This window comes from Lepisosteus oculatus, chromosome 1, assembly GCF_040954835.1.
Source record: "Lepisosteus oculatus isolate fLepOcu1 chromosome 1, fLepOcu1.hap2, whole genome shotgun sequence".
Taxonomy (NCBI): Eukaryota; Metazoa; Chordata; class Actinopteri; order Semionotiformes; family Lepisosteidae; genus Lepisosteus; species Lepisosteus oculatus.
The window spans coordinates 5,430,721-5,448,583 of NC_090696.1; the positions used below are offsets into that span (position 1 = coordinate 5,430,721).

The following is a 17,863-nucleotide window of genomic DNA, read 5'->3' on the forward strand; positions in this document are numbered from 1 at the left end:
CATTATGTTTTGCCTTCTAAATTGTACTTTTCATTTGGTAATGCACACATTTAAGAAAATAAGATTCTAACTAAAATATTACACATTATTTTACCCAGTTTAACCATTTTTAGTGAAAATTCACATTATGACAGTTATTATTCTAGTTTGCTTATCCTCCTATTCAGAAAACTAAAGGATCTGTAACCCCCCACCCTTAGAAAAAGGGGTGTCCATTGACAGGAAAAAGAACTGGATTTTTCACCCTTTAATAGAGACAACTACAAGATCACTTTATTGGCCATATACAATTTCTTGCATTAGGAATTTGTCTTTTCACACACCCCAACTTGCTCTCCATGAGACACACAGACAGGGAGATAAGCCTGGGGTCAGAGCACAGGGTCCGCCATTTACACAGCACCCCTGGAGCAGTTGGGGTTAAGGGCCTTGCTCAGGGGCCCAACGGAGTAGGATTCCTCTGCCACAGGATTTGAACAGGCAACCTTCCAGCCACAGGCGCAGATTCTTAGCCACAGAGCCACCACTCCGCCCTAAATGACACTGCTCCAGGTGAGGCGTGAACTCACAAACTCGGCATGACTCCCCTGTGCACTGCTGTATAAGTACTGCGTGCTGACCGATTGCGCCACTAGAGCTGGATCAAGAATTCAAAATCTTCAAAGGCACAGATGACCCACTGCACTTCTTCAGAACCAGTAGATGTGTAAACACAAGCCAAAAGATGTGCATTTAATACTGAGAAAAGAAGTACATCAAGGGTTGTGTCTAAAACAAGAGTCCAGCCATGCTGTTGCAGCCAATATTCAGGCTTTTTCCAAGAGGGGGCAGGATGGGATCCTTGGACTAATGAGCTACTGTCAGTCATACACGCTAGCTGTTCCAAATGTCCTGCTCTCATTAGTAAGCTTTCTTACTGTTTGTTCCTATAATTTCTCATTCCAAAAGTGCTTTACATTCAGGAGGGCTCCCTCTTCATCTGCCTCTGAGGGTGAGTAGTGGGTGAGCTGAGTGGGGCCCAGCGGCCACTTTTTCCAGGAACCCCAGTACACAGAAGACCAGGTGATTCAATTCATTAATTGCAATTTAATTCATTAGGTGCAATTTAAGCTGGATACAGGGGTTGACACCCCTGTTCTACTGGACAGTTGCCATGGGATCTTCAACAAGTATCAACCTGACTTTCCTGAGGTCTCTCAACCCAGCACTGACCAGCCATAGCCCTGCTTAGCTTCCGAGATCTGATAAGATCAGGGTACAAGGTGGTAATGCTAATATTGAAGGTCTTATACATATTGTACCTGGTAAACAGCACTACATTCCATTCTCAGAGTCGGTTTTTGTTTTGCTCGACCCCAGCGAGTGCTCACTAGCAGCAAGCACTCATACGGTATATATATAAAATAACATAAGGTTCATGTCACCCGAAGAATGAATCAGATTTAACCTCTGTAGCACTTTAATGTACTGCACAAAGAAAAGATATCCTAACATTCCTAACCAAGGCAGAGTAATTTAAGGCAGGAGACTATATTGACTGCTGTAGGCATCTCAAACAGGGCTAGCAGGTTACGGAATATTTAGGCCTAAAATTTTTATCCAACACTCAGGATCTCAATAATGGGTTAGAAAAGGGAGTGTGCAGCTTCAGCTTCACGATAACATTGCACAGCAACAACTAGTAACAAGCCACAGATGAGGTAAGGAATGCTAACCTGCCAATAAGGATTATTTTGACTTGGTTTATTATGCCACAGGATCACCACACAACCTCAGGGACTCTAACTAGGCTCCCTAGACCTCAGGAGTAAGGAGGAACATTAAAAAGCCTTGGAAAGGTAAACTCAAGCTTTGTAAGACTAGAAAATAAATTTAAGAACAAGATCCAAATATCAACCTATTTGTAACAGCAAATCTGAAGTGTAAACATAATATTCTTATTACTGTACATGTAAATTATCTTTCATTTTTTTTAGTATTTTCCTCCAATGAAATAATCATATAAAAAGGGACATTTGCATACATTGTATTATTATATGTTACATAATGTGTATTCTATAGAATTATTTATTTTAATTCTTGACTTGAAGACCTTAATATCCCATGCTGCATAATACTTAAGAACTTATATAAACCCAGGCTTTTAAATTCAGTAAGAACACAGCTGTGACTGTACCATATTAAAAATATAATGACAGGGGTGCTCTACCATCTTTTAAATTCGAACACCCAGCCATTGTTAACTTGACTTAGTGCTTTAGCTCCTGCCCTTTGGAACAGGTGACTGCGTGGACAGAGGTAGTCTGAGATGTGCTTCACCATGCCATCTTGCTCTTCTTGCACTGTCAGCACAGAAGCAAGCAGCACATTCCTGGTGGCAAGGAGAGACCGGGTGACACACCTATCTCACAACACCTGGCATCAGACGCCCAGCCAGCAGCAGGGATAACTGACACATGGTGAAATTAGGATTCCTCACATTCTACACTACAAGGGTACATATTCAAAGGATAAAAATAATGAAAAATAGTTTAATAAGATACACAGTACATCTCACTCCCCCTGGAAGAAAACAGATAGTTAAATCCTAATTAGCTGATGAAAAGCTCACAAAATTCCCAGTCCTGTTTGCAAAAAAGTGAAAATCAGAGCCATGAAAAATTTTAATTCTGAAGTATCTCCTTTTTGAGCGATATTTGTGAAACCCTTTAAACAATATTTCGTTGAAATCTCTTACATCTTATATGTACATACAGTATAAGGCATATGTTCGGCTATAGTGAAAAAGAAAGTGATTCAGCTGCAAAGCAAGTCAAATAAAAAAAACAGCAAGCGAGAACTGGGAAAAGTCAGGCATAATAATAATAATAATAATAATAATAATAATAATAATAATAATAATAGCTCCTTACACTTATATAGCGTTTTTCTGGACACTCCACTCAAAGCTCTTTACAGGTAATGGGGATCCCCTCCACCACCACCAGTGTGCAGCCCCACCTGGATGATGCGACGGCAGCCATAGTGCACCAGTACGCTCACCACACACCAGCTCTCAGTGGGGAGGAACTGGTAGCTGAGTTCTACCGACCAGAAAGGCCACTATCTCCGAGCTGTTGTTGCCGATTCGCAGGGAGTTAACGGTCCTCCTTCAGGCATCTAGCGAAGGCTGGAGGGTTTATTTAAAAGCTGCACCCTAATGAGCGACCGGTGACATGAACGATAGCGTGCCAAAAAAACACAAGCTACTGTGCACTGCCCAATCCGCCCCCGCGCTGGCTCATCACCATCGGCCCTGGCCGAAGCTTACTTGTAGAAGTTCTTGTTGGCCTTCCGCTCGTGGGGGAACCCCATCATGCCACAGATGACCCGGGAGTTCCTGGAGGTCCAGCCGACATCGCAGATCTGGGCCCATCCGTCCTTGTGCTTGACCTCCACGATGCCCTCCGTGATGGGCATTCTCTTCCGGGCGTAGGACACCACTGGCCTCAGCCTGACCTCCTCCACGCGGTTCTCCTCCACTTGCTAAAGGGCGGAGAATTCACGCTCAGCCAAGACGGCACAGTCCGAACCATTGGACCCCCCCAGGTCCTCCACGAGATGAGGCTAAGCTCTAGTAGAACTTAGAATCTGGAGTAGAATCTTCCTCATTCCTTTGAGGTGGCTGCAATTATTAAAACCCTATTTGGTGAACACTTTTATTCTTTTATCCAATACGACTTGTCATTTATACAGCTGGGTGTTTCACTAAAGCAATCTCGGTGAAAGTAAACAACTGGTACGTGGACCCACAACCTTTGAATTTCAAATCCAGAGGCCTAAACACCACTCCTTAAGTGCTAGCTGTTAAGGGTACAGCTGGGTGTAAAACAAGGGGTTCTTGTGAAATTCCTCATAATTATAATTAGGATTACAATTGTCAGAAAACTTCACATCACACTTCAATAACAATCAATATCAGTAAAAAAATTCTAGATTTGAATAATTCCTGCTCCTCTTGAAAATCCTTTAATTTGCTACCCTGCCTTTTCTTTTAATTTTAGAAGTATGCATACATGTATAATCCACTAGAATTGGGGTTAACGATGAACATCATGCTAGTTTATGAAACAGACATTATGTCTGTCAGTCACACAGAAATACATTCACACTCATAAAGATCTGAAATAATATTTTTTATAAGAAATACCTTTGATTAACAGATTAATTCCAGTGCTTCTTTAAAAGGTATTTTATTGAGCATGAGATGCCACAGAGACAAGTTTTAAAAATACAGGGAGTGATGATTTAAATAAAATGCTGTGCCATACAGTACAACGTGAACGCTTACACGCCAGTACAAATATATATAAAAAAGTCTTTGTAACCTCAGACTAGAAAATGTCTAACCACAGGGGACACACCTACCCCAGTGCAGCAAAAGGCTGATTCATACTGCTAGACTGTTTACCTAACGGTTAACACGATGCTTCACAGAGAAGTGTCTGACATCTGGCCATCTGAGTGCATCCCTGAACAAACCTGCTTCATTCCAGTGTCTCAGAGCTCCGGCTCCGGGCCAACACGGAGACAGCACCGGAAGAGAAGACGTTATCCCCGGAGGCCAAATGGAAGGAATTCCTCAGCTGACTTTCCATCCTTACTTCCTACCAGCGGCTTTCTTTGAACAGGCTCCTTTGATAAAGGGCAGGAAAGCTTCGAGAGTTCGCAACTCAGCCAGAAACAGTATGTGTTTAAAAACTGCACATGCCCAGCATGGAAAAGGATCATTCTAAGGCAGAAAAGCACCATGCTGTACGTTCATTTCTAAAGAATTGTCCAGTAATGCTTTGAACTCAAACACCTTTAAGATATAGTCCTCAGACAGACATCAAACTGGGAAACTCTAGCTGCAAACTAATGTGGCTGGTCTAGCACCAGCATGCTATTTGTCTTTAGGCAGTAAGGCAGCAGATGTAGCCCAGCCTCCTGACAGGATGAACTATGATCCTTTTGTGGAGCCAGGAGCCTTATGGCAACTGTATTTCATCATTTCTTTCAAGGATATGACTGCATTCTCACAGAGAAAGGCTGGTTGCTGTGTCCAATCTGGGCCATATTAATTCCAAAGAGAATAAAATATATTACACTACCTTGTTCAGGTGTTAGGGAGATTTTTTCTTTCAGCTTATTTCAGTATTCCAACAAATATGAATCTGTCCTTGTTTTAAAAACCTAAAACATGCAAAATAACGCCTGAGAGCATCTTTTGGGGTGTTATCCTGTGCAGAAATCTGTCATTCGAACCCAACTCCAGCTGCATGTATTCTGTTTGGTCTCACCCAACAGTAAGCCTGAGGTTTTTATATTCAAATTGTCAGTAATGGTGTAATATTTTCATTTGCGTACAATGGAAAACGAAATACTGTGTGAGAGCAAAGCACCATCGGTATCAAACAAATCAGCTGTACTTAGGAGGTCAACACAGTATAAGAATGTGCCACAAGGGTGCAGTTCCACAGGTCACTGTGAGCAAACTGCTGCCTCAGCACATGTACTGTATCTCTCTTATTTCTCTTCTAATTCCATTCAGGACTTCACCTGTGGGGTCTTGCAGGCATATGATAATCACACGTCCCTATTGTAACAGATACATTACATTTAAAATAGCGTGCTGAATGAAGGGATGGTGTTTCATAGCACAATGCTGTTCTGTTGCATAGATTATACACCCTGCTGTGAAAAATTATATATCTGACATAACCAGGAGTTACAATATAGAATATGGATGATACAAGTGTTAACTATTTGCTCAGGGCTTTGATTAGTGTTTTATACCTTAGTATGGTATACTATAATCCACTAGAATTGGGGTATACTGTATTATACTCTTTCCTCTACTTGTCTGTAAAAGTAGTAGGCTACTTTTTTCCTAAATGATACAGATCAGGCAGGATTAATTGCTTGTTTTGAACAACATTTCAGCAGATTAACACAAATTGGTGTTTCTGCATAAAGAAGGAAGAGACAAAAGTAGAACAATGCACATTTTTAAACAAAAGATACGGCTTCTCACATGCTCAACAGATGCCTATTTAAATGCTTCCAATGCCAAAGAAAAGAACTGCACATGATGTACCGTGCACAAACACATGCAAGGAATTAAGATGGAATGTCTCTCTCCACAAAATCTGTAAAATATTCTTACTATTATCCAGAACAACTGGCTTGAATCCCATGCACTCATTGATAGCCATCCAAAAAAGCTTCAGAAAGATCAATCAACAAGCTAAGAAATTGTTTTAAGCAGGAGCCATGTGATGCATCAGTCCCAATCCACTGATTCCCTTTACTAAGGGAATTTTTTCATTGTAAATTTGTTTTTGCTGGTGTTATTTAAGTGTAATTATGATCATGCTTCACAAGCTGTATGAATTAAAGTTTTACATGTTTTCCATCCACCCTTCCACATTCTAACTCCTTTATTCACTTCAGGGTCGAGGGGGAGTCAGAGCCCTTCCCAGCAAAAAACGGGCACAGGCCAAGATGCACCCTATGTGGGACGCCAATTCACGACAGGGCTCACGCGGACACAGACACACTCCCAGCAGGGCCACTATTCCCAGAAGCTAATCATCCCACCAGCCTGTCTCTGAGCTGTGGAGAAAAGGGACCCAGAGAATACCCACACGAACACTCAAACTCCACACAGACGGCACTGCTGGAATTGGACCCAGGGCCCCAGCACTGCAAGGAGCAATGCTCACCCCTGCGCCACCATGCCACCCTTTAACCTATTTTATTAAGCTATCATTTGTTATAAGTTCAGGTTTTAAACAATGTGAATGACCAAAACGCACCTATAGATTCGATAAGTATTAGGTTAATGTTAGTATGGTATAATATGTATAGTATAGGCATAGTGTACTATACAGGTATAGTATATATATGTACTATAGGTATAGTATAGGTACAGTTGCAAGAAAAAGTTTGTGAACCCTATGGAATTAGCTGGATTTTTGCATTAATTACTCATAAAAATGCAGTCTGATCTTCAGCTAAGTCACAATAATAGGCAAATACAATCTTCTTAAACTAATAACACACAAACAATTGTACTTCTTCTTGTCAGTACTGAACACAGTGATTAAACATTCACAGTCTAGGTTGGAAAAAGTATGTGAGCCCTTGTATTTAGTCACTGGTAGAACCTCCTTTAGCAGCAACAACCTCCACCAAACGTTTCCTGCAGCTGCTGAAGAGACTTGCACAACAGTGAGGAGGAATACAAACACACAGCACAGAATCGTACAGTCTAAGTTACAATCATCCCACCTCACAACTTTTGCTCATCTATTTCTGGTCTCCTGTCTGTCCCCCAAGCCCGACTACACTCTGGACCCCAAAACTGTGGAATTCCACCCCTAAAGATATCAGAGATAATTTATTATTATACTATATATGTATATATACCGTAGAACATTATGCAATGGTATAGTTGCATGATATATGTATTGTTAAACCATAACCATTTAAGTACAGTTAAAAGACTTAAGTAACCCTCCCTATATGATCATTAAAGTACATATACATTGGCTTTAAGCTGATTAAAATAACATTGATCAACTAAAACAAACAACAGTAATCACAAACTTCTAATAATCAGCTAAAATAAACAACGTGAATCCCTCCTCTGCGTCCAGCAGATGCCTGCACTTTACCAGCTATTTCCCTGCATTTTGATCAGCCTGCGCCACTGTAATGAAAAGGGCAAGAAGACTGTCACCATGCAAGAAGATAAAGTTGCCTCCAGCCGGTTATTCCGGCAGACACAGAATCAGGAGTGTTAGTTAAAATCCAACAACAAGACCATCTTCAGATGCGGACTCTGGGTAGCGGGTACTTGGACAGCCGGCAAGGACAGGCTTGCTCTCGCAATCCTAGCCTGTTATGTTGTTCATTTGAAAGCTGCTCTTAATAACCTTTCATTTCATTTTCATCCCATTCTGTGCGCATTCCTGCAACACACTCTCTCTCTCTCTTTCCTAGCGTTAATCCCGCATCAGCAGGGTCCGCTTGTCGGCACGCCCATCTCCATTTGGTGGTTTGAACCAAATCTTTGAGCTGACGTTGCCATTAACTGCGACCGAGAAATACTCCAACCGGCGCATCGCTCCGCCTGCCGTCGGAATGGGGGGGCGGGGAGGAGAACAAAGTAATGAAGCCAATTCCTAGAGGGGGATTATTAGGAGGCATGGGAAATTTGGGCAGGACGGCGGGGTTACACCCCTACTCTTTTCACGATTTTATTGACCACAGAGAGTCAGGACCTCGGTTTTACGTCTCATCCGAAGGACGGCACTTATTTACAGTATAGTGTCCCCGTCACTATACTGGGGCATTAGGACCCACCTGGACTGCAGGGTGAGCGCCCCCTGCTGGCCCCACTAACCCCTCTTCCAGCAGCAACCTTAGTTTTTACCGGGAGGTCTCCCATCCAGGTACTGACCAGGCTCACACCTGCTGAGCTTCAGTGGGTTGCCAGTTGTGAGTCCTGCAACACACCCTCAGCGGATTTTTAAGAAACAGAGGGAAAAAGCAAAACAGGCAAGAGACTTGATCTTGCTTTTCCCTGGGGCATGCGGACGGGACCTACTTCAATGACGTTGGACTCCACGAACCCCGGCAGCCTCTCGTCTTTGCAGACGACCCCCGCGTCCTCATCGTGGGTGCAGTCGCTGTTCCCCCAGCCGCGGGACTTGCAGTCGCCGATACTGTTCTCGCTGCCGCTGCACTGCACGTTGTCCAGCCAGATCTTCCCTGCAGCCACAGCCAGGAAACAGGGGACTCAGGCAACAAGACGGCCACCCTCCCACCTCAGCCCCAGTCGGCAAAGTCAGGCTAACAAAACAAAGCATGCCACTCCCCTTGCTCTGAAAACAGAGCAATAGTCTTTGCAGCACTCTTCCGACCTTTTCAGTAGTTTGGATAGATCCTAATGAACGTGATAGTGGGATGAAACGTTTTTAGCGTAACTCACCTAGCTGAGGGAATGACAGTCCAGCCATGAGAACAGGCTGCCCAAACCCCCTCTTACTACTGTGCAGATTGGGCTAGAGGGTTTGCTGCATGGGTGAAGACAGAAGCTTGGGGGGGGGTTCAGAGATATACACGAGCCAAGGACATCTGGGTGTGAATCTTAGATACTTAGGTGTATACACAATCTTAGGTGTGAGAGATTAGGATCCACCCGAAAACACAATTTAAACACTCCATGACTATGGCTGGGTAAGGTTGGACGATGTCTTTCAGTAAAGCAGTACCCAAAATATACTACCTCCTAAGATACACAATGTTGCCTTTTCATTCGTTATTTACAAAAAAGGTACCAGACTGTGCCCAAGAGCCATGGAATAAAGGAAGGAAATTAAGGCTTGAGTAATGATCCTGTGGACGGCTTGAAGGTTTCTTCTCAAGCTGCAGCCAGATTCCATTCGACACACATGGCTCACCTGTTCCTTTTCCGTACTTGGCACTATGCGCCCACCCTGTGGCCGAGATGAAGCCCAGCTGCTTGCAGAGCACTTGGGCGTTCTCCAGGGAGAAGTCGTCATCGCAGATGGTCCCCCACTCGCCCTTGAAGAAGACCTCGATGCGGCCCTCGTTGTGCTTGCGGGGGTATCCGGCCAGGCGGAACTTGAGCTTGCTGCTCTGCTGCGGGGAGGGAGTGGTCTGCTGGGATAAACAGCAGGGCAGCAAGACACTCACGAGCATGGCCAGGACCCCCCACTGTTGGTACAGCGCTGCCATCTTCATCGCAAGATCACAGCTTGCCTGTAGCCAAGACACAGAACAATTTAGGGTCAGCACTTGGACTAAACCCAAAACACATGACCGTAACCACGCTCAACAAAAGGCAGCAAATGTTGCTCTATTGTACATCTAACAGAATAAGGTAAGTAGGTCCCTTTTCAGGCCATCAAGGCCCATGGGGAATGGGGGGCAAGGGCCACCATTTTTTTCTTGACCATCCGACACTGGAGGTGGAGGTGATGTGGTCAGCATCACACTCCAGCTGGCCTATTACCCCCAGAAGGATTAAACCCTGGTACTCATTGGGAAAGCCGGCTGTGGACCTGGGAGCCATCTGGAAGGAACGAGAGCGAGCAACATTGCTTGCCCCAACGTGGGATTGAACCAGGGCCCTTCCAGTCAGGAGCTAGATGCCCTTGCCGTCTGAGCTACCACGGCTCAAACAGAATAAGGTGCAGCCCAAAGATGGTTATATCGCAGCTGAAAATGTCGAGAAGCATTCATATAATGTCAACACATTCGGCTGATACTTTCAACCAAAGCTGCCATGCATGCCCCTGCTGGAGTGCCGTGGAGCGTTACCACAGCAGCTGACCACATCTCTACTCACCTGTCAGTCAGTGCCAGCTGCCATGGCTACAAAATCAGACAAGAAGCCTGTTTCACCTGTGTGCAATTACAACCTTCCCCATCTCAGGTGGAACAGGCTACTTAAGGTCTCCTCAGGCAGTGCTCTGGGCTCTGTGATACAGTAGTGTTTGCTTGGAGCCTTCTATGTTCCCAAGTCCTCCGTCTTGTGTTTTGCCTGGACTCTTGACTTGCTTCAAAGTTATCTCATCTCCCAGACATGCACTTTGTGCTTTTAAACTGTGATTAATGCACTTTGCTGGCTTGTCTCAACCCCCGTTTGTGCTTTTGTTACATGTATCCCAGCTTTGAACCCTGCCTGCTACTACAACGAATCTGAACTGTGCTTTGCCTGCTTCCCCTGCCCGCTTGCTACAGTTCCCTGCTGCTGTTCTCCCGTGTTTCCTTCGCTGGTCCATCTCATGACCCTTGGTCTGCTGATGTACTCCAGATTACACAGTGGCCATTAGAAAAGTTACATACATTTCTATTACAGGGCATCTGCCCAAAGCAGCCTGAGCAAAGTAGAGCACAACTGCAATGTCCACTAGAGGTTTGAACCTATAACCTTCTAGTTACAAGTCCAAGGTCCTAATCAGTATACTACACTGCTTCCACATGAAGCACATCATGCTGCAGTTTCATTCAAGCCGAAGGATTTTAAATGGAACTTTACTCATCGGCTAATTTGCTACTCCTCTATTATTATTGAACTTGAAACAAGACAACTATGGTGAATGTGAATCTTCTAAGTATTTATATAAGCTTAGTCATTGTGAAATCATCTATTCTAAATCTTTAAATAGGAGACTTATATTTCTGCTGGCGATGTACTGGTCTTATGATTGACTACTGTATTTAGGGGACATCCCCAGGAAACAGGTCTGCACAACAAGGAAGATGAAGCCTCCATCCCAGCTGGACCAAGCATGGACAAGGCAAAGTCTCGCGCCACAAAGGGGAAGAAGGGAAGAACACCAACCCCAGGATGACAGAGGTGGAAGGAAAGTCACGGAATCACAGAAAAGGCGGCTGTGCAACGCTAGCTAGCACTGTCTAAGGCCAATCCTACATGGCCCTGGTGAGGATTCACACATCTGATCAAGCTAACAAACAATCAGAGGCACGGAAAAGATGATGAAAACATTGGCTTTGAAATCCTTTTTCCACTTCCTCACCACCCCGTTATTTAAGAGGTGCGATTTCAAGTGCAATCGGAGGAGTTCTTCACAGGGTTACATGTAACGTGCTAAGTTTCCACCTTTTAAAATAGCTCAGTGTGTGATTTCGGTACGGAAATCTTTTCTCTTGTAGTGTTTATACAAAGACTGATCGTATTTTTCACATAACATGGATGACAAAAAATGCTTTGGACTGCAATTCTCTAAATTTGCAAAAATGACAATACTAATTAAATGTAGTACATACAGACTGTACGTCTATTTATTCATAGTGCATTAGCTTTATAATACTTGATGGAAGGGAAAATATCTCCATTAACACCAACTATTAAATTACTATTGAGTGTAGTCATATCCATACTATGAGTATGCTCATATTCAATCGTGGGAAATGTGTTAAATTATCATGTGTTCTAGCTGCAGAACCATACTGTAAAATGTTCCGGGAAAAATCAAGCAAGGTTATGTTCTGCCGTCTCAACACCACTGACTACGCTTTGCTAAGGTAGAATTTCATCCTGTCCATTCGCAGTGAAAGTATGAGGTGATACAGCCCAGGTCAAACATTCCTTGAATAGTTATTTAAACTCACAGCAGGGTCATTGACATCATTCCATCAGTTATGCAGGACTGACCCCTCCCCACCCTACCCCTGCCTTCATGAAAGCCCTCGACAGAACAGGCCATATCAGTCCCAGATGATTTTCATCATTGGAAAAGAAAGTGGCTTTACTTTTTACATTCTGTATGTGGAAAACTCTACAGTTATATTCTCTTATCATCTGGAGTTCGTTTTTTTCCCCTCAAAACAGAGTGAAACTTATTATAATGGATTGAGATTTCTCTGGGCAGAGCTTGCTCATTCTGAAGTGTCTTAACACTGGTTACAGAAACAATTCCCCAGCCACAAACACAAGTGAGTCACAGCATAAGGAACGATCAAGTGTGGATTCTTGGCTATACTAGGAAGGCAATACTCTAAAATTATAAAAAAAGAGTTCTAACATTACAATGCCCCCCACAGAAACAATGACTAATAACATTTTTAAAACCACCTTGGTAATATAATTGTTCTTATTATAAGAATAAAAAACTGTGACTTATATCCAGATAACTTTTGTAGGTCCACCTACTTTACAGATGGTTTCAATGAAAAATTCTTAGACAAGTACTGAAGGGTAACTGCAAAACAAAATGATGCCCCAAGAAATAATGAGTTTTTGTCTCATAACATAAACCTATAAATACAATATTGTGTATTTACAAGATTTTGATTTTTATTATATTGTTTAATTTAGAACAAAATAGTTCTATATTTATAAAGCTCATATTTCATGTTTAAACACAAGTCCACAGAAACTGCATTAATTCTAACAGTTTCAGAATTGCACGCTGATACTGTATGCAATTAAAAATGACACACCTTGGAATGGAAATATTTTCTTATGCTGTACGTTCTAATGCAACCAAATTTATACTGAAACATGAGCACCAAACAGTTACATCCAACCGTTTAATACATCCTGTATAGTGATTTGTTTATGGGAGAAAAATCAGTTCATGGAACAATTGTAAAGCTTTTGTGTTATAATTGTTAAACACGCCATTGAGACAAAGCAAAGGAAACCGACAGTAATTAAAACCATAAAGCGAGACCAGTGGTTGATTACTCAGTGAGGAAGCAGGTGATTTAGAAAGAGGTCATGCAGAGCCTTGGTGCAGCCATAGGACCAGATGGGGAGTATAAGACTTCGTCGAGTGATTTTCAAGGAAGCACAGTCAATTGATCAATCATTTGAAGTCTGTGAGGGCTATGAAAAAAACTTCAGCTCCACTTACTGGCAGTGCAAACCAATGTCTCAGTTTCTCCATCTGATTAATACTTGAACAGCAACAGGCATAATCTCTTCATCAAACAGTTAAACTGTGCCAAGTTCCATCACAGCTGAAAACATCACTTCAGACTGGAATAATACTATGAAAATCGATTTTCCAATAAGTGTGCATATTATATTTACTGTTTAGATTTGGGGGACAGAAGAGAAACAGCCCCAGCCCACTCACAAGTTTCTCATGCATAATTTTACGAGGGCTGATTTTTTTCATGAAATATCCCAGAACCCCAGACAACAGCAGTCACTCAAGACGGCACTGTCCAGTGCATTCAGACGAGTGTTGATTGTGAAAATGACTGAAGAGGGCTTTCAACTCTGCAAACATACCTACTGCAAACTTTCATAGTGAGTACTGTATATCCTACTGACAAATTCACACACAGGACTTCATCATGAAATACAGTTCTTTCAAATAGGCTTCCTGATATTTATGGGAGCAAATTAACGTTTATTCCATGCTGAAAACAAAAGAAAAGAACCAACAAGTACCAACCCTGAATGGTCAGGTGCGCTCCGCTTAATTGAACCAAAGTCAAAAATCACTACAGCAAGAAGCTTGTATTGCTATCCAAGCTTTAAAACAACAGTTGTGGCTACACATCTATACATACTGTATATACTGTACACACTATAGAAAGGATAATTAGAGGAGGAACTGGCGAAAAGCTAATGCACGCTCCGAAAGTTATCTGTGACCCTGTTCTTCCACAGTTCTATTTAAGAAAACGTTGCTAAATATAATCCTACAATGATGTAACTACCAGTGAGCATAAGACTCCATTATTTAACTTAAAAGATCTCAGCACAAGCACAACTGCAGTACAGGTCATTCCTGATTTGCACATTTTTGCGTTAATGCACCTAAAACCACATCATACCACATCTTTAATTTAGGATTCTACTAGTCCTTACTTTAACATACTTGGGTGTGGCCAGCAACAGACAGCTTGATGGAGTGTTTGAGACAACAAATGCCATGTGTAGCCACTTGTGGCCGAATAGTGTCTCTTGGGGCTACAAACAGGCCACCATTCATCTCCCATTATCTAAGGTTTACAAATAAATCTGTAAAATGCTGGTCTGAGTCTGTGTCTTACAGTATGTTTATATTGCAGAAAATCAACAAAAACCCTAAAACAAAGCAAGCTGCTGTGTGAAAAAACACAAGAGAAAAAGAAGCATTGTTAATTTAAAGTCCAAAACAACAAAAAAACAAAACTGTTGCCTTAATGTTCAACAAACAGAACCATTAAATAAAGCGAACTACAAGTGCTAATCAGCTAAAAACCTAAATAAGGAAAAAGATGTATCCAGTTACGTGACTTTGAATTGGAAAGGCTGACTGGGCCTCAATGAACAGAAGACAGCTGAGCAGTTTAGATGTGTCTGTGGGCATGACTCCACATGACATTTCCCACACTGTTCACAGCTCACTCCCAACAACACTCTTCCCTACTCATTTTACATGAAATGTATAAATATTAACCAAAAATTTAAAAGTGACTTTTACTGTATACATGTAAAAATTCTACACAAATATGTCAAATTGTATTAATTCAGGTGCCCAACCCACTAGTTGACTGAGGGTATTTGGGCGTTTATGTCCATAATTATATTGAAAATATTTCAAGTTATGTCACTGGTGTATCATTCTTATGTATATTTAGAAATGTAATTACATTCAAGTGAGGAGTCTCATCAACAGTAAATAACTAATAAGTGTTACTTGACTCATATTGTGGTTGTGTGATATTTATTAAATAAACTTTTGCGTGTATGTGAGATCTGTAAAACGCAGACAGCGTTGCAAGTGAATCATTAGGACAGGGCTACACAAGACATTTAAAACATTTCAAACATCACGTGGCTTCAGATTTTGAAAAAGTGTTCCAGTAGTTGGAATAGTGCTCAGATAAAAAACAAATCCTTTCAAAAACACTGACACTGTGAAAATACTTCAAATTATTAAAAAGATGTCAAATAAATAATTTCAATATTTTTAATAGATAAGTGGATGTCATTTCGGTTTGGGGATGTGGTCATTTTCACCCCCAAATACATTCCATTCTTAAGTAACTGCATAAACTGTCCCTTTATATGATCTTCTCAAATGATACCAAAGATCTAGGTGAGCAAAGCAAATGGTAATAAGTGTTAATCTGATCCTTACGTCAGTCACCACAGAACACGAATTTTAAATTGTGACCAGATCCTTCAGAGGGAGGTCATTAAGACAGTCTTCATGGGGACATACTGTACATGGGACAAAGTAGGTCTCAAGTCAGAAAAATGAAGGCACACAATAAACAGAAAAGAGCTAGAGGGAGAAAGAAAAGAGGAAGACTTGAGGAGAAGTATCTGGGCCATGAGAGACACCCCCTTCATATACAGATCAATAGATCAGAAGTTCTACAGGACATCTGAGCACAGGAAGAGTACTGTACTCTCAAGCAAAGGGAATGGTTGTCTCATATTTATGGAAATAATGATTTCCTATTTGTGGAATATGCAGACTAAAGAAGTCTCTCCTTATTTAGAGACGCATTGTTCGGAATTTTTTGAAATTTCTGTTTGTTTAGCATTTGTTTAAGAGGGCGATTTAACACTGGGCAGTTTACACTTTTAAGATGTTTTGCAACTCAGTTTCAGCTAGAATTCTATTCTTTCTATGTCTCTAAAGGGCAAAGCTCACATAATCCAGGGCTTGCAGTTATCTTTATATAGTAGTGTGTTGTATTTGTATAAATTGATGCAGTAATTATTTTTCTTATTAAGATTGTTGTCTAGCTATTAACTGCATTAATAAGCGGTATCTGAGAAGCCAAGAACACAACTGCCAGGTAACACTCAGTATTTCCTAAATATAGGAGGTATAATTTTATTTTAATTTGCTTCAATAGCAAGTTGATGTCAGAATTTGTATATTCATTATATTCTATTGATATCTCCTATTTTATCATTCTAACACACCACTATTTGCATCAACATCAATGAAGACAATTTCTGAAGAATCCTGATATATAACTTAAGAGACCAGAACGTGGTGCTCCTAAATGATAATTAAAGCACTGTATTTCACAGGAAACCGAAAACATCTGAAGCTGTCTTGAAGGTTTTCCTTTGTGCTATTTAGACAGGATTCTGTTCATAACGGTTACCCCATGTTTATTTCTTAACAAAGAAAAGTTTATTTAGATCTTTGTAAAAATAAGACTCCAGGAGAAAGATGGAGGGCTGGAAGGAGATTACTTTTCCCCAACCACATTCGAGAGATTTTGCCAACACGCTGAACTCATTTCCGCTTTTGGCACCGTGTGCCAGAGACAGTGGAATTTCAGACACATTCCTGGTTGTTACAGGGGAATGTTAGCAGCAGAGTGAGACTGAGTCAGAATAAGAGAGACTGTTGGAAGTCAGAATAGAAAACGAGCATTTTGAAAGAATTGAAAACCACATCTGCTACACATCATCCTGTATTGCTAGAAATAACACCTCCTTCTAGTCCCCCTAACTTGTCAGGAGCTATAATGCTCAGTCTGTGCACACTGATGAGACAGTTGAGTTTAGGATTAGTAACCAGAAAGAAAACCCAGCTTTGCATGAACTGAGGTAAAACTACATGACAAAGCCAATCATATTTATAGGATCTTCAGACCAGTAAAAGTATCTTACCCAATGCATATTTAACAACCGAAATGAGTCCCAAAAACAAGGCCTACTGCAAAATATCCCAGAATTGGGTCTTTTTTTTTTTGTTTTAAAGCCCTGTCTAAAAGTCTAACAAATCAAAGTCAACCCCCCACATGCACAAAAATCAGCAGGAGTGACAATTCATTTCAAGTGTTGAAATTACTGGTTACCTTGTCAGTGAGAACACCAAGAGCTCTGGAATTAATTCCCCGTGATATCAGAGAATCACTGTCCCCGAGTGCTTTCAAACCCAGACTCCAAACCTTCTTCTTCTGAAAGGCGTTTAATTAATGTCTGCCCCTGTGCTCTTCTGCCAAACTCGAAACCCCCGTTGTTTTTATTTCAGGAACTCTTTTATCTCTTATTGTTGTTCATTAGTATTATTGTTGTTATTGTTATTATTAAGAGAAATAGATTCCCTTGTTTCTCGTCTGTAGAACACAGAACTAGAATGTAGTGCGGGCTTGGTCAGGAGAGTAGCTCCCTATTCCACAAAATGTAATTCACAGGCCTGTGACACCAGCAAGGGGCCTGGAAGACATTTTGTAGCCAATCTGCTCCTGATTTTAAAAAGGCATTCGAACGCTGACCTTTTTCTTTATGGCACCTGAAAAACAGGTCACGGCCTTTTTGCTTTTATTAACAGAGAGGGTGTAAAAGTACCACTGAGCAGTTAGC

General features: G+C 41.6%; 1 protein-coding gene across 5 annotated transcripts in view; it reads right to left on the minus strand.

Moving 5' to 3' along the window:
- loxl3b (lysyl oxidase-like 3b) overlaps positions 1-17,863 on the minus strand; it is a 60,092-nt gene that overhangs the window by 37,082 nt on the left and 5,147 nt on the right. For all 5 annotated transcript variants that reach the window (XM_015343830.2, XM_015343833.2, XM_015343829.2 and 2 more), the window contains exons 2-4: positions 9,492-9,813; positions 8,636-8,799; positions 3,311-3,525 (exon numbers count right to left, since the gene is read on the minus strand). In XM_015343830.2, the coding sequence (XP_015199316.2) occupies positions 3,311-3,525; positions 8,636-8,799; positions 9,492-9,795 (683 nt within the window). In that variant the 5' untranslated portion in view covers positions 9,796-9,813. The remainder of the gene's footprint in view (positions 1-3,310; positions 3,526-8,635; positions 8,800-9,491; positions 9,814-17,863) is intronic.